The sequence below is a fragment of the Dipodomys merriami genome, unplaced genomic scaffold (assembly GCF_024711535.1).
Source record: "Dipodomys merriami isolate MVZ:Mamm:240054 unplaced genomic scaffold, mDipMer1.0.p SCAF_30, whole genome shotgun sequence".
Classification (NCBI taxonomy): Eukaryota; Metazoa; Chordata; class Mammalia; order Rodentia; family Heteromyidae; genus Dipodomys; species Dipodomys merriami.
In genome coordinates this window covers 6,089,492-6,110,872 of record NW_027204493.1, presented here as the reverse complement: position 1 = coordinate 6,110,872, position 21,381 = coordinate 6,089,492, and the positions used below count along the sequence as shown (strand labels likewise).

General features: G+C 40.8%; 1 protein-coding gene across 4 annotated transcripts in view; it reads left to right on the top strand.

Moving 5' to 3' along the window:
- Positions 1–21,381, top strand: part of Fyb1 (FYN binding protein 1) — a 128,102-nt gene that overhangs the window by 38,986 nt on the left and 67,735 nt on the right. For 2 of the 4 annotated variants that reach the window (XM_070041081.1, XM_070041080.1), the window contains exon 2: positions 8,513–9,659. In XM_070041081.1, coding sequence (XP_069897182.1) covers positions 8,513–9,659 — 1,147 coding nt within the window. Of the gene's footprint in view, positions 1–578; positions 747–8,512; positions 9,660–21,381 lie in introns of those variants that run through there. The other 2 variants (XM_070041079.1, XM_070041082.1) reach the window with 2 other exon arrangements.

The window sequence follows — 21,381 nt, the reverse complement described above, 5'->3', positions numbered from 1 at the left end:
TGGGATTGCAGGGGTAAGTCACTGCACCAACTGAATGTTCTATTTTGGACAATGAGGTGAGTTTCAAGATCCTAGTCTTCAGAGAGAAGGCAGACGTGCCACTGATGGATTTATCTTGAGAATAGAAGGCAACAGAATTTGAGAACCACCCCCAAGCTTAGCTTTGCGCTTGCTAAACTGTCTCCTCCCCTTAGGGCCACTCACCCTGAGAGAAGGGTCCAGAGCAGCCAGGGCCTGGGGTAGCATCAGAGCACCAAGACACCACTAGAGGTGTTCAGACACGGTCCCCAGACCCATCATTGAGGAGAAATGGCCAAGCGCACACAGCACCCAGAGACCCCATGCGTGCCGGATCTCTTCTCCTGACTCGGTGCCACCTCCCCACGCTCGCTCTGGCTGCTGCGTTATTGCAGCTGCAAAAAAAAAAAAAGTTCCCACATCACACGTTACAGAGAGTTGTCGCAATGAGGGCTGGCACGGCCACCGGCCCCTCCTACCCTGCCCCTAGCCCAGTACCATGGGAAGAGGCTGCTCCTACCCCCAGAAGAACTCAATTCGCGGTGAGAGTCAAGTTCCCACATCCTGTTGACTGGGGCCGGGTACTCTCACCAGCCACAGAGACCCAGCCTACTGGAACCTGTCACAGCCCATTGGCAACGAAGTAGCGGTTTTGTTAGAGATGGAAGACTGGATTCATGGCTGGGGTCAATGAAGAAGCTGTGGAAGTCATTTCCCAAGGGCTATCTGTATGTATCCACCACGGTGAAAGTCAAGTCAACTCCATCCCATAGCCAGGATGTTTAATGCATAGAATCGGGGGGGGGGGGTGGGGGGAAATGTGCCAGGCTGTACCCCGGGGTTTGATGCGGGGAGAAGGGGGAAGTAGTGTACTGCTGTTGAAGAGGGGAAAAAGGTCTCGGTTTTTAGATTTCAGTAAGGAAACAGTATACACATTAAGTATGTCAATTATAATTTAAGAAGCACCTAAATGTTGAGACATTGTTAATGGGGATGTGGAAAAAAAATTCACTGCCAGTTCATTACCAGTATAGGAACTTGCCATGTACTATATTTGAGAAGGCCTTTTGTCACAAGGGCCATATTCTCAGGTTGTTTTCATTAACCCTCGCTTTATTATGTAATTTCTGACAACGATGTATCTTTGTCTCTGTCTCCCTGTCTCTGTCTCTCTGTCTGTCTCTCTCTGTCTCTCTGTCTCTCCCACTCTGTCTCTCTGTCTCTCTGTCTGTCTCTCTGTCTCTCTGTCTCTCTCTCTCTTCCCACTGCCTCACTTTCTCCTGCTGGGGATCAAACACAGGGACATCCACATGCACCTTCAGAGCTAGCACTCTACGCTGAGCTCTATCCTTTGTCCATACATTTTAGAAAGAAATATTATTTTTTTTTATTTGTCAGTTGTGGGGCTTGAACTCTGGGCCTGGGTGCTGTCCCTGAGCTCTTCCGCTCAAGGCGAGCAGTCTACCACTTGAGCCACAGGGCCACTTCTAGTTAAATGGACATAAGAGTCTCACAGACTTTCCTGTCCAGGCTGGCATTGAACCATGATCCTCAGGTGTCAGCCTCCTGTGTAGCTAGTATGACAGGCGTGAGCCACAGGCGCCCAGAAGAAAGAAATATTTTAAAATAAAGTAATTCCCTCTGCCAAGATTTCTAGTTAAAGGGGAAATATATAGCTTTCCACTATGTGTGCATGTTTATGAGTGTGTGTGTGTGTGTGTGTGTGTGTGTGTGTGTACGTGTGTGTGTGTGTGTGTGTGTGTGCATGTTGGAAGGCTGGCTGTGGGGAACCTATCTTACTTTCTTTAATTTAGACAATGCAAATTAGTTCTTAAAAAAACTATTTCTCTGTGAGAGTTTGAACTGTTTGACTGCATATTTTCACCATCCTTCCTGCTCTAAAGTTTTGCCAACTTAGGGAAGCGCTTTCTGTCTTCTCAGTCTTTTTGGTAGGCCTTCAGGTCCCTCTTTGAGAGAGTGGTGTCTACACAATCATAGTACTCCAGGCAAAATGCACTCCTGCCTTCCTCCTTCCCTCTCCCACGTCCTGCCTACAGTCTGGGAAACCCTGGACAGGAGGGCTGGCTTCCTCGAGCCTTTTTTTCTTTATTTGTGAGGTAGCCTTGCTGCCACCGCACCTAGAGCCCTGATGTGGACAACTGAGGCACTGAGGGGAACAAATGGTGTTCTGTGAAAAGGACTAAGTCATGAGCAATAATATTATTTCAACATAGCAACAAAAGGAAAACTCACTCTTCTGTGTGTGTGTTTGTGTACTGATGCAGAGACTTGAACTCAGGGATTGGGCACTATCCATTAGCTTTTTTGCTCAAGATGAGTGTTCTACCACTTGAGCCACACCACAGATTTTTCTTTTTTCTTTTCTTTCTTTATTTATTGGTGGTTAATTGGAGATAAAAGTCTCACTAGCTTTTCTGCCAGCTCCTCAAACCACAATTTTCAGGTCTCAGCCTCCTGATTATTATAAGAGTGAACTATCATATTCAGCTTATCAATGATTTTTTTGAAAAGAAACAGCTTTGGAAAACTACTATCACTCACTGTCTCCATAATGATGCAGTATTACATGCCATCCAGTGGAGATATTTTATTCTCTTCTTTCATAATAGCATCCTCAGGAATGACTCAGTCTCCTCTTGCTTTAACTGCAAACATGACACAAACACATCTTACAGAGGTAAAATTTGGCTTCATTGTCTTAAATTCATTAGTTAACTACAGCTTATAGGTTTTTATTTCTGTTGTGCTTTAAAACACGTACTGAAGATGAGTCTTTCAAAGGCATGCAACTTTACAAAACATCTGCAGTTGTAACATTTTATACCATTGGTTTATATACAATCTTATTGAGAGTTTAGAGTGTAGTCTATTTAAAAAAATTAAAAGCAGACTTTCTGGTATGATGTTTGTAATGATTCAAGAGCAGGAGAACTATCTCAATCAATGTTTTGGGGCCCTGGTCACTCTAGGATGGGAGGTTACGCAGCATCCTAGGTCTCTACAAATAGATGCTCTTCTCCCTCTCCTCTACACTGGTCATGTCAATGGAACACTGTCTCCAGGTATTCCCACATATGCCCCAGCTGAGATGGCCTGAATTAACTTAAGTCCCTAAAGATATTTAGACATCTGAATACTCACAATAAACCCAAAGCAAGCCCCTCATTCCCAATAACTGATGGCATAGTTTAGTTTTCCATATACAACTATGTAGATCAACTGGCTACAAAAGAACATGTTTTCTGGTTGTGAACACCTCAGCCTTTATCTGGACCCTTGGTTCATTGCCTTTATGTAGATTTGCTAAGAGCAGAAAGATTGGAGAGTACCAGGGCCTGTGGCAAGTATGTAAGTTTATAAAAATAAAGCATATATAATTCTGAGAAAGGACAAAATATGGGAGATAAGGAAAGTGGATTTCTCTGAAGAGAATTTCTACAATCATACCTGTACAATTACATAGCTATGGACATGAATAGTTTGAGCTAAGCATCATACCATTATGTAACTAGTGAGGGTAATGATGAATTGCTACAAAAGACTTTGGAAAATAAATTTCAAGTAATTTGAGATGAAATGTTTGTTTTACCTAAACTATTGTAAACCCTGAGGTCATTAGATTATGAAATACCTGTTCTTATAATAAGTAGAAAGTCAATCATTATGAGTTTAAAATAATCTACAAACAGCTGGATGCCCGTTGCTCACACCTGTAATTGTGGCTACTCAGGAGACTAAGATCTGAGGATTGCAGTTCAATGTCAGTCCAAGTTAGAAAGTCCATGAGATTGGCATCACGGTAAAATTAAATTAAAAAAAAGAAAGTCCATGCGATTCTTATCTCCAATTCATCACAGAAACAACAGGAGGTAGAGCTGTGGCTCAAGTGGTAGGGTGCTAGCCTTTGCTAGCATAAAAGCTCAGGGACTGAAATCATGCCCAGAGCTCAAGCCCTAGGACTGGCAAAAAAGAATCTATAATTAATATACAGCAATACAGGCCATTTGACCAGGGTAAAAGCAGTTAACACTGAAAATCTTAACACTCGAATTGCACAATCACAACTTCTACTGTACATCAGGTCAATATCAACAAAAACAAGGTGGCTAGCAGGGCTTTCTCTGTAGGCAAAGAGGGGGAACAGGAAAAATACATGTCTGTGAGGATATGTGTCTTTATGAATATTTTACATCTGCATAATTCATCAATATACCTAAGAAATTGGTGTCAGTTACCTCTAGAGAGAGAAACTGAGGAAGGTCACTATATAGTTTCTTCTTTGAAGCTGATTGGTTCTGAGAGTAAAGGAGCAACTACTATTTGGAAGCAACAGGTATAAACTTACAAAGTACTGGTAAATGAGGGCACGTGATTGCACTGTCACCAGTGGATGAGCTGCAGGGGTTAAATGGACTAATATACTTGTCTCTCTATTGGTACACCTCTACTACCTTCTTGTGTTTAGAAAGAGTTCTAGAAGAAATGGTTATTCAACCTGCAATGAAATGCAAGTGTTTTAAAAATCACTGTGGCCACTAAGGAAAAAATAAGCCTAGCCCCTTTCAAGATAAGGTGATGAAAAACCTTCTCTAACAAATTTACTAATGATCATAAGATCAACCAACCCTAACGCTATGAACGTTTATGTTGTAATAGTCTTGGAGTTTAGCTTGAGATTTGTCAGACATGGCAGTGAGCTCAGCTGCCCTTTTCTTTCTTTCTTCATGGGCTTCTGCTCATTTTTATCCCTCAACACCTAGTAGGAAGGGTGAGCCAGACATCACAGGTAGTATATTATCTGTGAATACGCTTATTCCAGTTACATTGGCTTAACATTAGGAAGGTTTCTCACTTCCAAATTTGATCAACTGGCAAAAATGATATTCTGGAAGTAACTAGTGAATGGGAGACAGTGATGGCAGAAAAAGCAGTGGATTATATTTCAGGCAGTTTTTAATCTAAGAACTTTACATGCAATCAAAGAAACAAGCCGGGTCTGGTGATACATACTGTAATCCCAGCACACAGAAGGTAGAGGTAGAAGAATACAGAGTTCAAGGCAGCAAGTCTAGACTACACAGTGAGACCTGTCTAAATTTTTTTTGAAATCCTTTGAGAAAAAAGGCTATCATTGTCATTCTAGAGATGAATAAAACTGGGTTTTAGAGAGGTTAAGAAGCTGGTTAGGTCACACAATTAGTAAGAGCCAACGTTTGAACTTAAGTCCGTGATTTCAGAGGTTGTGCTTTTAATCTAGCTGCTGCAGGACCTCTCTGGCCCGGGTTGGCAGCCAAGCACTTAAGTTTCATTGCCAAATCTACAACTTCCACATTCTCTAAATTAAAAACAGGACATGGACTTGGACAATGGGTTAGGGTATTTCAAGGGGTTTCCCCCCACAAACTCTAAGATATGAAGTTTCTAGAACAAAGCAGAATCCTGTTTCCTTCCCAATGCATTGAGAGGACAGGATGATTACTAAGGTTTATCTTCTGTATTTAAAAAAATAGGAAATCTTCTTAAGTATTAATATTCTTTAAAATGCTTTAAAATATAAACTCATTTAATTTTTCTTTTTTTTGGGGGGGGTCCGGTCGTGGGGCCTGAACTCTGGGCCTGGGCGCTGTCCCTCAGCTCTTCAGCTCAAAGCTAGCGCTCTACCACTTGAGCCACAGCACCACTTCCAGCTTTTTTCTTTTTGCTTATGTGGTACTGAGGAATTGAACCCAGGGCCTCAGGCATGCAAGGCAAGCGTTCTACCACTGAGCCACCTTCCCAGCCCCTCATTTAATTTTTCTAAGCCCTATAACTAGGCATTATTTTGCCTATGATGGAGATATAAAACTAGTTTATGTTCCATGCCCATGGTCAAATAGCTAATAAAATTCAAATGAGGCCACCTGCCTCCTGAGTCAATGCAAAGTGTTAAAAATCTAAAATAAATTATAGCTCTAGAATGTTAGTTATATCAGAATGCAGGAAAGGTTTTGAATCAAAGAAATCCACCTCAGAAATAGACTTAGTTCCAGGTGAGGACTATTTTAAGTTTTGTTCTTTTTGTGTGTGCTAGGGAGTTTGAAGCCTAAGGCTTGCCTGTGCGGAGCATATGCTTTACTGCCAAGTTCCGTTCCCTGCCCTGGCAGGTGGAACTTCTTTATGCTTCTCATGCTAACGTTTCTGGGTTTGCAGCTGTGAGAGCCCTAGATGCTCAGGGAAGGGCTTGGCCTCCCCTGTTTCCTCCTCTACACCCATACCTTGAGGGGCTGCTGGAGGATCTGGGGAAATCATGGGGATACAAAATTGGTGAAGGGAGGCAAGATAGAAAATAAGATCTTAGAAAATAAAGCTTTGATACGGGAGAACAAGCTAATAACACAACGTGCAAGCTAGAAACGAAGGCTTTGATTCGAATTTTTCCCTCTGTCCTACGTCCTTCACTGCCACTCTACAAATGTATATGCACTACAGTTTAACATGGGGATGAGCGCCTGCCCATTTCTCCTCAAGTCAGTGTGCAAAGTACTCAGTTCCATGTCATATTCCTTAAGCGCATCTTAGAACCATGAGGGTGTCAGACCCTGGGATGGGTGTTATTGAGAGCCAGAAAGGAATGAGATGGTTTCTGGACTTTGGAGCGGTTAGCAGTCCAGGTTTGCCTGTGAGCCTTTCAACATGTTATTTAATGGTTTCCTTATATGAAGATCATGCTGCGGTTGAGGTAGGCATCTTATAAATTTTCTCTTACTGTACAGAACATGGCAGCTGCATTCCCATTTGGCAGATGATAAACTGTAGACTAAGAGTCTAACTGTGGACTGAGACTATTTACTAGTGGACTAAGAGTCAAATCAAGTTCCGTTACTCCTTCCATGGCACCTTCCTGCCATTTCAGCCTCAGTTTCCTTTCCTGTGAAATGAGAGTTAAATGCTGCCACTCTGCTGCCGTGTCTGCAAGAATGAGATGGAACAATCTAGAATAGAGCGCACATCTTCACACACTACAATGGTTCTTAAAATGTGTTCTGAGCTGGGCGCTGGTGGCTCCTGCCTGTCATCCTAGCTACTCAGGAGGCTGAGATCTGAGGATTGCAGTTCAAAGCCAGCTGGGGCAGGAAAGTCACCTGAGACTCTTATCTCCAATAAAGCACCAGAAAACTGGAAGTGGTGCTGTAACTCAAGTGGTAGAGTGTTCGCCTTGAGCTGAAGAGCTGAGGGACAGCACCTAAGCCTGGAGTTCAAGCCCCAAGACCAACCAAAAAAAATGTGTTTTGAGATATTTTAAGGTAGAAAAAGGAGATTATCGTGGTGATATACAGACATGGGTACACATAAAGGTATTTGTAGCTATAGCTATATTTATCTGTGTATTTCTGTTAGAGACAGGGTCTCATTATGTAGCCCAAGTTGGCAATGCTGGGATTTCAGGCATATGTCACCAGGCTCAGTTTGGGTAGTACTGTTTAAAACCTTAAATTTTCGAATATTACTCAAAGAACTAGAAAAAGAATAACTATTTTGGACACCAACGACCGAGCACCCCACAGAATCCCCTACAGAAAATGAGATTGAGACTGGAAAGTGTACACTTGCTTTCTTTGCCAAGTAATAGCTTCACCCTGGGCAAAGAAGGAGAGATTGTTAACAGGACCTTGAAGAAAGAGTGATAATAGATGAGATAGTCTGCGGGAACAAAAGTCTCCAACAAGACTTCCTAGCCTGACCTGACTCCTTACTCTTTTGGCTGCAAATATCCACTCCATGTAAGCAGCACCAACTCTGAAAGCAAGCACACGCTAGAGCCTCCAAGTTTAGATACAGATGAGCCTTAGCACTGGGAATTTATTAGTAATTTGAAAGCCTCACTCTATTACTTAGTCATACAAAGTTAGCAGTGTATGCTGTATCCCCTGACAGCAAACAGACTTTAAAAATGTGAAAAGAATCTTTACATGTCACATATGGTTGATGAGAACACCAGCCACAGCAGTGCTAAACATGGCCACGGTGTAGAAGGCATGCTACCTAAATGCACAGCACAGCATACCTTCCTGTCTCAAGTGCAGTTTCCATTTCACATAGTCCATTGGAAAACGTCCAAAATTCATGTGGTATATTTTCAGGTGAACAACAAATGGGGAAGTATCAAGTCAGAGTCAATCCAACCAAGTAGCGAGAGACTAACAGTGAGAAGAAAGGGGAAAAAAATTGTTACCTAGGCAAAAAAAAAACAAAAAAAGAGCAAATCACAGTAGGATGACAAAACAAAAAAGAAGAATATGCACAACAGGAGCCTGCCCCTTTCAAGAGACTCTCACACTTATTTTGCCACAGAGGAACTTGGGTGTTCATATCTTGCTAACCAATCAGCAATGCTGTGGGCCTCAAACCAGGAAGTCCTTTAAAGGTGTAGCATTTTAAGCAGTGCTAGTGAGACGTGGGGCTCTCAGCTGGTTTTTGTTCCCTATCCTTGTAGGATGGAAAAGCAGATGTGAAGTCTCTCATGGCGAAGTTTAACACAGGGAGTAATCCGACAGAGGAAGTCTCAGTCAGCAACAGGCCCTTCAAAATCACAGGGCAAAACTCACCTTCAGGAATACAAGCCAGAAAAAACTTATTCAGCAACCAAGGAAATGCCTCCCCTCCTACAGGATCCGGCACCGGGCCCAAGTTTGCGACCCCAAAGCCACCTTTGGCAATGAAACCCACTACTGAGGAAAAGCCTGACAAGGAGCCCAAACCCCCATCCTTAAAGCCTAGTGGAGGGGGTCAAAGATTCGGAACACTGACAAACCCAGCCACCAGAGAACCTGAGGTAAAAGTGGGATTTCTGAAACCTGTAGGCCCTAAACCCATCAATGTACCCAAAGAAGATCCCAAACCTGTGTTTCCCCGGCCTGCTGGGCATAAGCTGTCATTTCACAGTGCAAACCAAGACCAAGACTTAAAGACACCGGGTTCGAAGCCGGGGCCTCCTCTTCCAGCTCCAGAAAATGATCAAAAGCAAGCATTCCCAAAGTTGGCTGGAGCTAAAAGCAAATTTATGTCGGCATCCCAAGAAGCTGACTCCAAGCCCCTCTTCCCCAAACCTGCTTTTGGCCCCAAGGTAACCCTGAGTCCCGAGGAAGCCCAGGAAGATGACAGAGCCATCAAGAAAGGACCCCCAGGACCTCTAGGAGTCAAGTCCAAAGTAGGCCCTTCAAAACTCGGAAGGGAAGATCCAGAAAATAAGGACCATGGGGCTGACACATCCAGTTCACCCTTTCCTGGGGTTGTTCTGAAACCTGCTGCAAGCAGAGGAAGCCCAGGATTCTCTAGAAATGGTGAAGAAAAGAAAGAAGATAGGAAGATAGACGCTACCAAGAACATCTTCCTGAGCAAAATGCACCAGGAGGAAGCAGCTTTGGGACCTTCTCCGGCCAAGTTTCCTAAGGCCCCTTCCAAGCTGACAGTAGGGAAGCCGTGGGCTCAAAGCCCAGAGAAGGAGAAGGGAGACAAGAATGCTACCACCCCAAGGCAGAAGCCACTGCCTTCCTTGGTGACCTTGGGTCCACCTCCGCCAAAACCTAGCCGACCACCCCACGTCGACCTGACAAGATTCCGAAAAGCTGATTCTGCAAACAGTAAGTTGTTTTTTCATTGCTAATTAGTACAGCTTCTGAGAGAGAGTTGAAAGCAAGGAAAAATTCCCTAATGTCTCCGTCGTGTGTATGCCACGAGTTTTCTTTGGCACCTTTTTCGTTGGTATGGGAGCTCTGAGGAAATAGGAAGTCTGAGTTCTCTGTAACATTCTATGAGAAAATGCCTAGGTGGGCTGGGTTTTTCAAGGGGACCCGGGTGGTGGGAGGAAGGAAATACACCCATTTGATTGATGAGTGGTTTTGCTTAGTGAAAAGCATTGTATTTACTTCCTTAGTTTGGGTCTTATTTCTGTTGAATGAGATTAAGGTGTTACCCTAACCCTCTTTCCCCCTCCCCCCCAAAAAATGCAGAAATATAAGCAATCTTTTAACTCAATAGTTCTCAAAGGGAGAACTGTTATTTGGGGGAGGATTTTGTTGTTGTTATTTTCTTTGTTTTAAAGCCATTTATCCTTGGTGGAATAAAGTTAGCTTTTTTTTTTAAGTTAGCGTAATGTAACATGAGTGGGTTCACAGAGATATTTCCATATTTACACACGGTGCACTTAGAACAAATTCACCCCCACCCCATCATATTGCCATCTTCCCTGCTCTCCTTCCAAAGCAGGGTTTTTGTTTGTTTTACTTTTGTCTCTTTGATGCCAGTACTGGGGATTGAACTCAAGGCATGGGCACTCTCCCTTAGCTTTTTACTCAAGGACAGTACTCTGCCACTTGAGTCACAGTTCCACTCTGGCCCTTTTGGAGTCCCACAGACTTTCCTGATCATACTAACTTTGAACCACAATCCTCAGATCTTAGTCTCCTGGATAGCTAAGATTACATGCAAGAGGCTGTTCTAACTGTCACAAGTGGGGAGTACTATTGGCACCTAGCCACTAGAAGTCCAGAAGGTCTGTTCACTTCCTAAAGAGTCCAGGACAGCCCCTCACTTCCAAGAGTTATCCAGGCCAAAATGCCAACAATGCACAGGATAAGAAACCTCTTCTGTACGATTTCAGGTAATTGCATTCATGTTTCCTGAGTCTAATACTCAAATAGAAGAATAGGATTCAGGAGATGGTCTATTGATTTTTTTTTTGTTTCCTGGCCGAATTTGTTTTGAACATCTCTGATTCATAATGTAGAACCATAGCTAGAATAATGAGCCAAATGAAGGGATATGTTATTCTGCTTCCAGGTAGATAGTTTAATTTTCTGTTAGTGCTGCCACAGTAATATGATGGTAGGTGGTGGAATTTGATACTTGGTGAAGATTTGTAACCCTGCACCATAATGAGAAAAACTCTCTCTGCCTGGATGATGAATAACTTTGGCAAGCAATATATAATTGTTCTATGTTGTGAGGTAGGAAAAGGATGCTTGCAAGTGACTATCAACTCTGTTAGTCTCCTAGCAAAATAATAGTCTCATTAAAGCATCTCTGGGCCAAACAGTTGTTTATTCCCTTTTTCTCTGTGAAGGCAATTTGCAATAGGACCAGTATAGTCTTTGCTGGTACACAGATTAGTGATCGAATCTTCCATTAAGAGAGCAACTTAGGAACTATACCATGACTACCCATTTTCTAGCATCGAGCTCATACCACAGGATATATCTCATCTCTCATCCTCTGTTTCTGCTGACTTATGTATCAGAACTGTATAGAAAAGCTTTAGAAACAAACATAGTATTTAATCAATTAGACTAGCCACTCAATTACTAAAATATTATGTCGGTTTGTTTCTAAAGCTTTTCTAGTAGAAATCCTACTACTAAAAATAATTTTGTGCCTGTGTCATAAAACACATTTATTTTCTAAACACAGAAAGGTTTTTTGTTTTTCGTTTTGTCCGTCTTGGGCCTGGGCGCTGTCTCCGAGCTCTTCAGCTCAAAGGGAGCACTCTACAGCTTGAGCCATAGCACCATGTCCGGTTTTTCTGGTGATTAATTGGAGATAAGAGTCTCATGGACTTTCCTGCCCGGACTGGCTTGGAACTGTGATCCTCAGATCTCAGCCTCCTGAGTTGCTAGGATTACAGGCGTGAGCCACTGGTGCCTGGCTTAAACACAGAAAGTATTTTAAAGGCCTGGTCAACAGACTACGAATGCTGCCTGCTATGTTTCCTAAACTATGCTAGGTAATTTAGCACTTATTTAAAAGGTTTAAAACTGTAGTCAACTTGAAAAGAACATATTCATGGTATGTAATAGCCAGATGAAGAGCTGGAAAAGAATTAAATTTGTTGTAACTGAATAAACAGTTCTGAGATTGTATTTATCATCCTACAGCACATAAGAATTTATTAAATATGCATGTATATTCACATGTGGCATGTTATATTTGCAGTCTTTAGATGGAGACTTTAAGGGTTCACTAAATATAATTATCTCCCTCGTTCCTCAGTGAGTGTGGAGGCATTGAGATGTGACTTACCCAAAGTCACAGATCCAAGCTTAAAACCTAAATCTTCAGTGATTCATCCATATCCTGCTGGTGTATATTATGTATAATTGCATAATTATGTTTCATGTATATGTGTATTATTTATGTATATTGAATATTTGCATACTATTACAAATGCATGCATATGATGTTAATATTTTTAATAGGCTCACTAACTCCCAAAGTGGTTTTCTTTTTCTTTTCTTCTGCTTGTCTTACGGCTTGAACTCTGGGCCTGGGTGCTGTCCCAGAGCTTCATTTCGCTCAAGGCTAGCGCTCTACCACTTGAGCCACAGTGCCACTTCCAGCATTTTTGGAGTAGTTGATTGGAGATAAGAGCCACCGGCACCCAACTCCAGACTGGTTTTCTGAAACAAGGTCTCTCTTTGTAGTCTAGGCTGGTCAATTCAAAATCCTACTCTTTGAAACCTCCAGATTCATGTGTGTGCCCATCACATCTGGCTCAGTTATCATTTTAATAATTATAATAACTCATCAAGTACAGCAATCTTCATGAATTCATTTTAAGCCCAGTTGCAATATCTAGGTTATTAACTTTTAATATTAATAGTACAGACACTAATATAAGAGCTATTTGTCCTTTAACAAATTTCAGAGTCAGCAGAGTTGAGTTTTAAGCATCATCGTTATATCTATGTGACATTAGGCAAATTGCTTTACCTCTTCCTTTTTCAATCTTTTCTTTAATGACATTGAATACCTGGGCTGAAATCAGGAAGATCATGGTTTTAGTAGCCTGTGCCTGACATCCAGCAACAGTGGGACTCTTAAGTAGGAAGATTAGAGTGCAGTCTGCCTAGGGCAAAAGGCCCTACCTCAAAATAATACTAGAGGTATGGTTCAAGTGGTAAAGTGCCTAGCAAGTGTGGGTCTCTGAGTTCAAATACCAGTCCCACCAAGAGAAGAAAAAGAAGGGGGAGCAGGAAAGCCAGGCTTGATTGCTGCTAGCCCAAGACTGGTATCATTAGGGTAGTTTTTCAAGGTTATTGCTTCCAGATAGCATTCATTTTCCCCATGAGCTTCAGTTTGGAAAAATAAAAAAGAAATGTTCCTAATTTTCTGTAGACCATGATGGGTTGCCACTGCTTAGATTAGCAGCTTCCATTTAAAAGAAAACTCTTCAAGATCAGCTGCCACAGACCCTGAGGGTCTGGGCATAGCCGGGCACCAAGGCTTATGCTTGTAATTATAGTTATTCAGGGGGCTGAGATCTGAGGTTTGAGGTTCAAAGCCAGCCCAGGCAGACAATCTGAGAGACTCATCTCTCCAGTGAACAAAATAAAAGCTGAAAGTAGAGCTGTAGCTCAAATGTCCATCCTTGAGTGAAAAGAAGTATCAAAAAAGAGTAAGAGGCCTTGAGTTTAAGCTCCAGTAAGAGCATAATAAACAAATAAACAAATAAGTAAATAAATAACCTAGCACAGATGACACCTAAAGATTTGTCATGGTTTTCAGTTAAAATGTGGGGTTTTGTTTGTTGGATCATAAATAACACCAGAAGCTCCATGAAGAGCTTACCAGTTTCTCATTTGGAATACCGTACAATATAATCTTTTTGTTTCCTAGATTTATTCCCTCACAAAAGCCTATTTTATTAGAATTTCATGTCTCCCAAATTTGTTGATATTCAATTTTAATAATGTTGTAGAATCCATTGTTGTTAGCAGTATTGTTTGTCCAGATTCAGGAAAAACTAAGAATTTAAATTATCAATGATTTAAAAAAATATCAATGATTGTAGGCTTTAATAAAAAAAGTGTTCTAAAAATATTCTCTAAAGGCTTAGCAATTAACCTGGATATGCAATTTTAATATTCTCTAAAGCTTAGCAATTACTGGATAACTTCTGATAACACACTCGCCCTTGTACTCAACTAGATGGAGCATGGACACAAAATGAATAGAGAAAAGAGCATCTGGCTTGCTCATATAAGTAGCCCTCTCCCTTATAAATGATACGATTGTCTAGAACATACTGCTTCCTGAACACAGAAACTAATATCTTTTTTCTAAGAGTCATTTAAGAATACAAAGATCTCAACTTACAAAAATATCCAAAATATCAAAATATTCTCTGAACTAACCATTCCTTTGGTTCCCTTTGGGTTCTGAATTGTGTGTGCAAGGACTGTTTCTCAAGTACCTGGAAGGCCTCCCTAGCGAAGTTCAGTCTTTGAAGAACCCTAAGCCCAACTGTTGGTTTGTGTAGGAGTAAGTGAAAACCTGCTAGGAAATATTCAGCTCAACTGTTTTTCTAATCTTGTTCTTTTTTTTGGTCATTCGTGGAGCTTGAACTCAGGGCCTGGGCACTGTCCCAGTATTTCTTCACACAAGGCTAATGCTCTATCACTTCTGATTTTCTGATAGTCAATTGGAGATAAGAGTCTTATGGACATTCCTACCCTGGCTGGCTACAAACTGTGATTTTCAGATCTCAGCCTTCTGAGTAGCAAGGATAATAGGTGTGAGCCACCAGTGCCCAGTAATCTTATTCTTACTACTAGAGAGAAAACAAGACCAATTTTCCCTACATTAACTATAAAAAATGATCCATGATGCACCTTGACAGTTAACAGGGATAAGGACATGCTCGGCTTTTTTCAATAGCAAGTAACTTACTTCTAGGCATAAGTAAGATCTTTTTGTTTTTCCACATACCTTAAAGCTGTTGTCTTCCTCTTTCCCTTCATTATCTTTTGATAAATAGTATTGAGTGTGTGTGTGTGTGTGTGTGTGTGTGTGTGTGTGTGTGTGTGTGCTCGTGTGCTTATGCACACACACATGCACATGTTCTGGGACTTGAATTCAGGGCCTTACACTCTTGCTTAGCTTTTTTTGCTTGAGGCTGGAGCTCCATCACATGAGCCACACTTCCAGTTCCTGCTTTTTGCTAGTTTGTTGGAGATAACAGTGTCTCAGATTTATCTGTTCTGGCTGGCTTTGAACCAGGATCTTCAGATCTCAGCCTTCTAAGTTAAGCTAGGATTACAGGTGTAAGCCTTCTGCACTTGTCAACACAATATATAATTTCTTAACATAACTTTATTAGTTATTCATAAACTTAAAATTTTATAAAAGTGTGGTAGTATTTTCCACTCATTTGGAATACAAGAGAGTTATAGGACAAATTTCCACACTCAAATTCATTTAAAAAGTTTGAGGATAACTGGCTTTATTATAGCAAGGTCTCACCAAGAATTAATATCACACTGTGTGCTTAGAATGTAACACGGGACTTAAAAGAGTAGATCCTGGCTAGATGGGAAGTACATGCCCCTAATCCCAGCTGATCAGGGGTAGAAAAAGGAGAATCAAAAGTTCAAGGCCAGCCCAGAAAAAAGTAAAAGTGAGACCTTGTTTCCAAAAAAGGAAGAAAAGGAGGAGGAAGAGTCCGCTCTTATAGCTCAATAATACTTGTCCAGCACGTGCAAGGGTACTAGGTTCAATCACCAGCACCACAAAAAAAGAAAGAAAGAAAGGAAAACATAAAAGAGCAGACTCTAGAACATGATCGTGAAACATCTCAAAATCTGGGCTATTTCAGGACACTGACAATCAGGAGCAAAGTCCCTTCAGTTCACAGACTGGAAGTTTCCCAATGATGTGGTCCAACTTGCATTAGTAACAAGACCATCACCGCTTTTTTCCAGGCTTTCCTTCTCTAGGAAACTGGAGTGCACTATGCAGCTGACATCTGCTCTTCATTCTTAGCACTAGCCTGAGCCCTTCTTGATCCCTGGTAATGAAGTTTCCCCTAAATTGTCTAAATCTTCTTTTTATTCCACATTGAAATGCCTAAAGAACCACTTACTAGTGAGCAGCTTACCTGGGTTGAGCGGTATATGTATGTTGAAGACCTTGGTATAATCCAGAACTACTCTTTCATTTTTCTTTTGCTTGTATGTGTGTGCTGGTCTGGGACTTGAACTCAGGGCCTGGGTTCTGTCCCTGAGCTTTGCATTCTGAAGGCTAACATTGTACCACTTGAACCATGGCTCCATTTACAGTTTTTTTTCTTTGGTAATTAATTGGAGATAAAAGTCTTATGGGCATTCTTTCCCCAGGCTAGCTCTGAACTGGAACTCTCAGAACTCAGCTTCCTGAATAGCTAGAATTACAGGTATGAGCCACCAGCACCCAGTTGACATCTACTCTTTTAATATACATGTCCCTGGTCAAGACTTAGGAGTTACCCCTACAAGAGTTCCTCCTCCCTGCTCTGTCTCCTGTGTATCTCCTCTCTGCTAAGATGAACCCGCTCCTCTGCCAATACTCTATTCTCTTGAACAGACTGTTTTCTGCTGGTTCATAACCCAACTGCCTCTTTGAGATTTTTTAATGTAATTTTCCTTTTTTATACAATTTTCTTATCGCTTGATAAGCAGTTTGCATGGCTTCTATTTTAAAATGCTGGCACTGAATTGCATTGTGGAGAAGTCCTTGAGTCTAGCTTGAATTTCCCCCTATGAAAATGATTTGCCCTTCTGTCTGGATTCTCAGAAAAAAATATTTGTCCTTTAAGTTATAGAAACCAGCCAGGATATGTCTATGTCAATGATTCTCTCATCAGTTCTTTCCTGAGATGATTCACTGCTCTGTTCCCAGGCTCTCGGGGACTTTCTGATCCATATGTATAGAGATCACACTATTTCTTTTGATCTGGAGAATGTTTGACAAGCACATCTCCAAGTTCTAATCCTCTGTGATGAATCTGTCTTCCCCTCAGAACTCTGGCTTCAGTTCTGAACATGACTATCAGTGTGCTTTTGGGTAGAATGAACCCTAGTTGTACAGGTCTGAAGGACTGGGTTCCATTTGGAGATCTCATTCTGGAGCCTTTACCAGGGCAAGGCCAACATTGGCATTGGATCTATTTCTGCCTCTCCTGTGGGCTGCTTCATGTTTAAGGATTTCCCTTCCTCTTCCCAGAGCTATTCATTCACCCAACAGTCCACTTCAACACCATGGGACCAGTAAAGAGACTTTACAGATTTTCTTTTTCCTAGTCCTTCCTCTATAGACTGCTTGGAACTAGAGACCAGGTAGGGAGCTAGTGTCTTCTATGGCAACAGAAGCTTCTATTTCTTCCAGTATCCTATACATTTTAAATTTAGTTTTTATTATCTTTAATTACCTTTAATATACTTTATTACTTTTAAGTAGTTGTGCAAAAGAGTTACCATTCAACAATTCAGTTTATAAGTGCAATGCATCTAGATTGATGCACTTTTAAAAGTTTATGCATTAGCCGGTTGCTGGTGGCTCATGCCTGTAATCCTAACTACTCAGGAAGCTGAGAACTGAGGATTGCAGTTCAAAGCCAGCCTGGACAAGAAAGTCCGTGAGAGTCTTAACTCCAATAAACCACTCAGAAAACTAGAACTGGAGCTGTGGCTCACATGGTAGAGTGCTTATTTTGAGCTGAAGAGTTGAGGGACAGCGGCTAGCCCCAGAGTTCAAGCTCAAAACTGACCAAAAAAAAAAAAAAGTTTATGCATGAGGTCATTTTCCTTTTCCCTTTCTTATGAGGTGGTTGCCTAGTGAGATTTCTATTTTGTTTACTTTTTGGTTTTGTATTTGGTGCCAGTCCTGGAGCTCAAACTCAGGGTGTGGCCACTGAGTTTAAGGTGAGATCTAGATCCTCAGATCTTAGCTTCCTAAGTAACTAGGATTACAGGTGTGAGCCATCCACACTCAGCAAGTTTGAGTTTATTGTTGTTGTTTGTTTATCATGCTGTATTTTGGTTCTGTTAACTGGAGGAGAGACAACCTGCAGGTCTCTCCCTATTTAATAATACCTAAGAACAATTTACTTGTAACTTGAGGATTAGCAATATTTCCAAAAGAGTAGTCAATTTACCCGTTCATAAAGGGTATCCATCATGAGCCTTTTATCCAGCCCATGGCCAAGGACATTGTTCAGAATTACTCAGACAACTACCCCCACCATTTTCCTACTCTGAGGAGTCGTGAGCACAATCAAAGTGGAATAGAGGAAAGTCCTGCTGTGGTGATAGGGTATTGGGTCTGCCTGCCACCAACCTGTACGTGACTGACAGCAGGCCTAGTTTTACCAATCAATCCATACACACTTAGGGTAAGGGATGAATATAACAATGAATGGGAGAGTGAGCCAGAAAAAAAAAAAAACAAAAACTTTTCCCTCTTTAAAGGCCAGCCTGTGAAGGAAGCAAATTCTTCTCTTCGGAGCTTACACTGCTTTGCCATTGAAAAGATAGCTCTACGTATTTAGGTTCCAGATTCCTTGCTTGGTACTGAATGTGACTTTCAAATTTCTTTCTGCTCAGACACTAGCTATTCTTCTCTTTATTTTAGCTCAGTAATAGTTGACACTTGCCAATTAACTTACAAGGAAAATTATCTGCACAACAATATTCACTGTCAGAGACTCTTACTTTTCTCAGTTATGAGGTCAGAAATTTCCATAAAACATTGTTTAGGGCAGCACTACAAAATTTATCTTATTGTGGGAACTCTTCCTGTGGTCAACAGAATGAAACTGATGTTTTTTAAGTAGCTAAAAAGATATATGAAAATACTACTGAAATGACTGGCGTAAATCAGATTTGATGGCATTTTTGTGGCATCAAAGTTATGATCATTTGTGTCACAAATAGATGGCTTAATAATGACTAACTTGCTGTCTGAGTATGGAATGTATTATAAGATGATTTTTAGTCTACACCATCATATTCTATAAATTTTTAAATATTAAAAGCATTAAGATGAAAGTGAAATTTTCTCCAGAAAGGAAAGCAAACTGCAAACAAAAGTTTGATAGTCATCAAAAAGTTTGATAGGCACTGGTGACTTACACCTGTAATCCTTGCTAGTCAAGAGGCTAAGCTCTGACATCTTGGTTCAAAGCCAGCCTGAGCAGGAAAGTCTGTTGGACTCTATTCAGAAAATAAGGACAATAAATAAATGTTCAAATAAATAAATAACAGAAGTGGAACTGTGGCTTAAGTGGTTGAGAGCTAGCCTTAAGCATAAAAGCTGAAGGACAGCCCCCAGGCCTTGAGTTTAAGCCTCAGGACCAGCACATGCAAAAAAATTGTTAAACAAGTAACTATTTATATGACTCTAATAATCGAGTCAACTCTTCCTAATTTACTTTAATTGGACTTAAATAGTTCAAGTTTAAAATTAGCTAGGAAAATCGCACAAATGTATGCATTGTAATACAGTTTATTCACTGGACAGAGATGCCTTTCTATATACTGACTACTAAGACAATTTCCAAGCCAAGTCAGATGAAACTCTATTTTGGGGGGCTAGATTTCTAGGCCATATAGGTGGCGTTCTTTACCTTAATTGAAACTATTTCTGATATGATGTAATCACAAACTTATAAAATGTCTCTTGTTTATATGTAGTTTAGTTTTAAAAAAGTGAAATTGACTTCTCCAAACAATCATACAAACAAAAATACCCCAGCTGTTGGAAGAACAAAATATACTTGAGAGGCAGAAATTTAAGTACTTGCTTTTAGAAAAATATCTTGAATTTTCTTATTCTTATAGAAGACGCAACCATGATAATTATGTCATGGAGCTATCGCCAAAAGGAACCATCTAGAATACCAAATTACTTGGTATGAGAAATAAGAAAGAAAAAAACTCCCCAAAACAAAAGACCACAACTTCAATACTAACCACTAATAGGTAAATGTATAATAAATTACTTTCTCTATTGTCTTAATTGCCAGCAAAGAAAAAATACATATTTGATTCTGTCTGACATATCAAAGAGTGGAAAACAACACCTAGAGCATGCAATGGCAATAGATTCTATCAGGAAATAGTAACTGAAGAAGCTGCATCTGGTTTTAGAAAAAAAAAAAAAAAACCCTGAACCAAAAACCATAAGAGGTTTTTCTTTCCCCAAAGAAAGGACCTGCACTGTGCATTGGACAACAATCCACAGCTCTCTGCAGCTGCACCCCTGCGCACAATGGCTTTTGAGCCTTAGCAACAGAGTGTGTTTTTCTAGGGGTGACACTGTCTGTGGTGGTAAAGAAAGGCACACAGACTACCACACTCATCTCTTTTCTTGGCTTCCTTACAGTTCTTAGAACCGTAAGATAGCTCATTGGATTTTCTTTTATCTCTTCCTTTCTTTCTTTCTTCCTTTCTTTCTTTCTTCCTTTCTTTCTTTCTTTCTTCCTTTCTTTCTTTCTTCCTTTCTTTCTTCCTTTCTTTCTTCCTTCCTTTCTTTCTTTCTTCCTTCCTTCCTTTCTTCCTTCCTTCCTTTCTTTCTTTCTTTCTTTCTTTCTTTCTTTCTTTCTTTCTTTCTTTCTTTCTTCCTTTCTTTCTTCCTTTCTTTCTTTCTTCCTTTCTTTCTTTCTTTCTTTTTTTGTCGGTCGTGGGGCTTGAACTCTGGGCCTGGGTGTTGTCCCCCAGCTCTTCAGCTCAAGGCTAGTGCTCTACCACTTGAGCTACAGCACCACTTCCAGTTTGGTTTATTGGAGATAAGAGTCTCACGGACTTTCTGCCCCGGATGGCTTTGACCTGTGATCCTCAGATCTCAGCCTCCTGAGTAGCTAGGATTACAGGCATGAGCCACCAGCGCCCGGCTGTATTTTCTTTTTTAAAAAATATTACTATCTTTACATAGTTGTACAAAGGAGTTGCCATTTAACAAAACAGTTCATGAATACAATATGTCTTGATCAATGTCACTTCTTTCAACATTCTCACCCACCCCTCCTAAACTACCCCTTTTCTTACTTTTCTTAATTTTATAGGATATACATTGAATTCCTGATACATTACCTCTCTAAAATGTATGAGGCTCTGGATTTGATCCCCAGTACACATGTGAATACACATACAAACACACACACACACACACACACACACACACACACACACACACACACACACACACACACACACACACACACACACACAGCCATCCTGAAAAAGCTTTAAAGAAAAATGATTAGGGGAAGGAAAGGGAAAAAACAAAATGCTTAAATAAGGATACAGGTTGACCCTTGTAACAATGAGATATACAAGACAACATAGTGGAGGTGGGAGGGAAGGGATGGTAGGGGAAAACAAAGGAGGAGGCAACAATGCTCAATAGGAAATGTACTCATTATTTGCTCATGTAACTGTAACCCCTCTGTACAGCATTTTTATAATAAAAAAGTACAAAAAAGAAAAATGATTAGTATAATGAGTTATCTTCCCAATCTGAAAGAACTTTCAACATCTGAAAATGGAGCTTTGA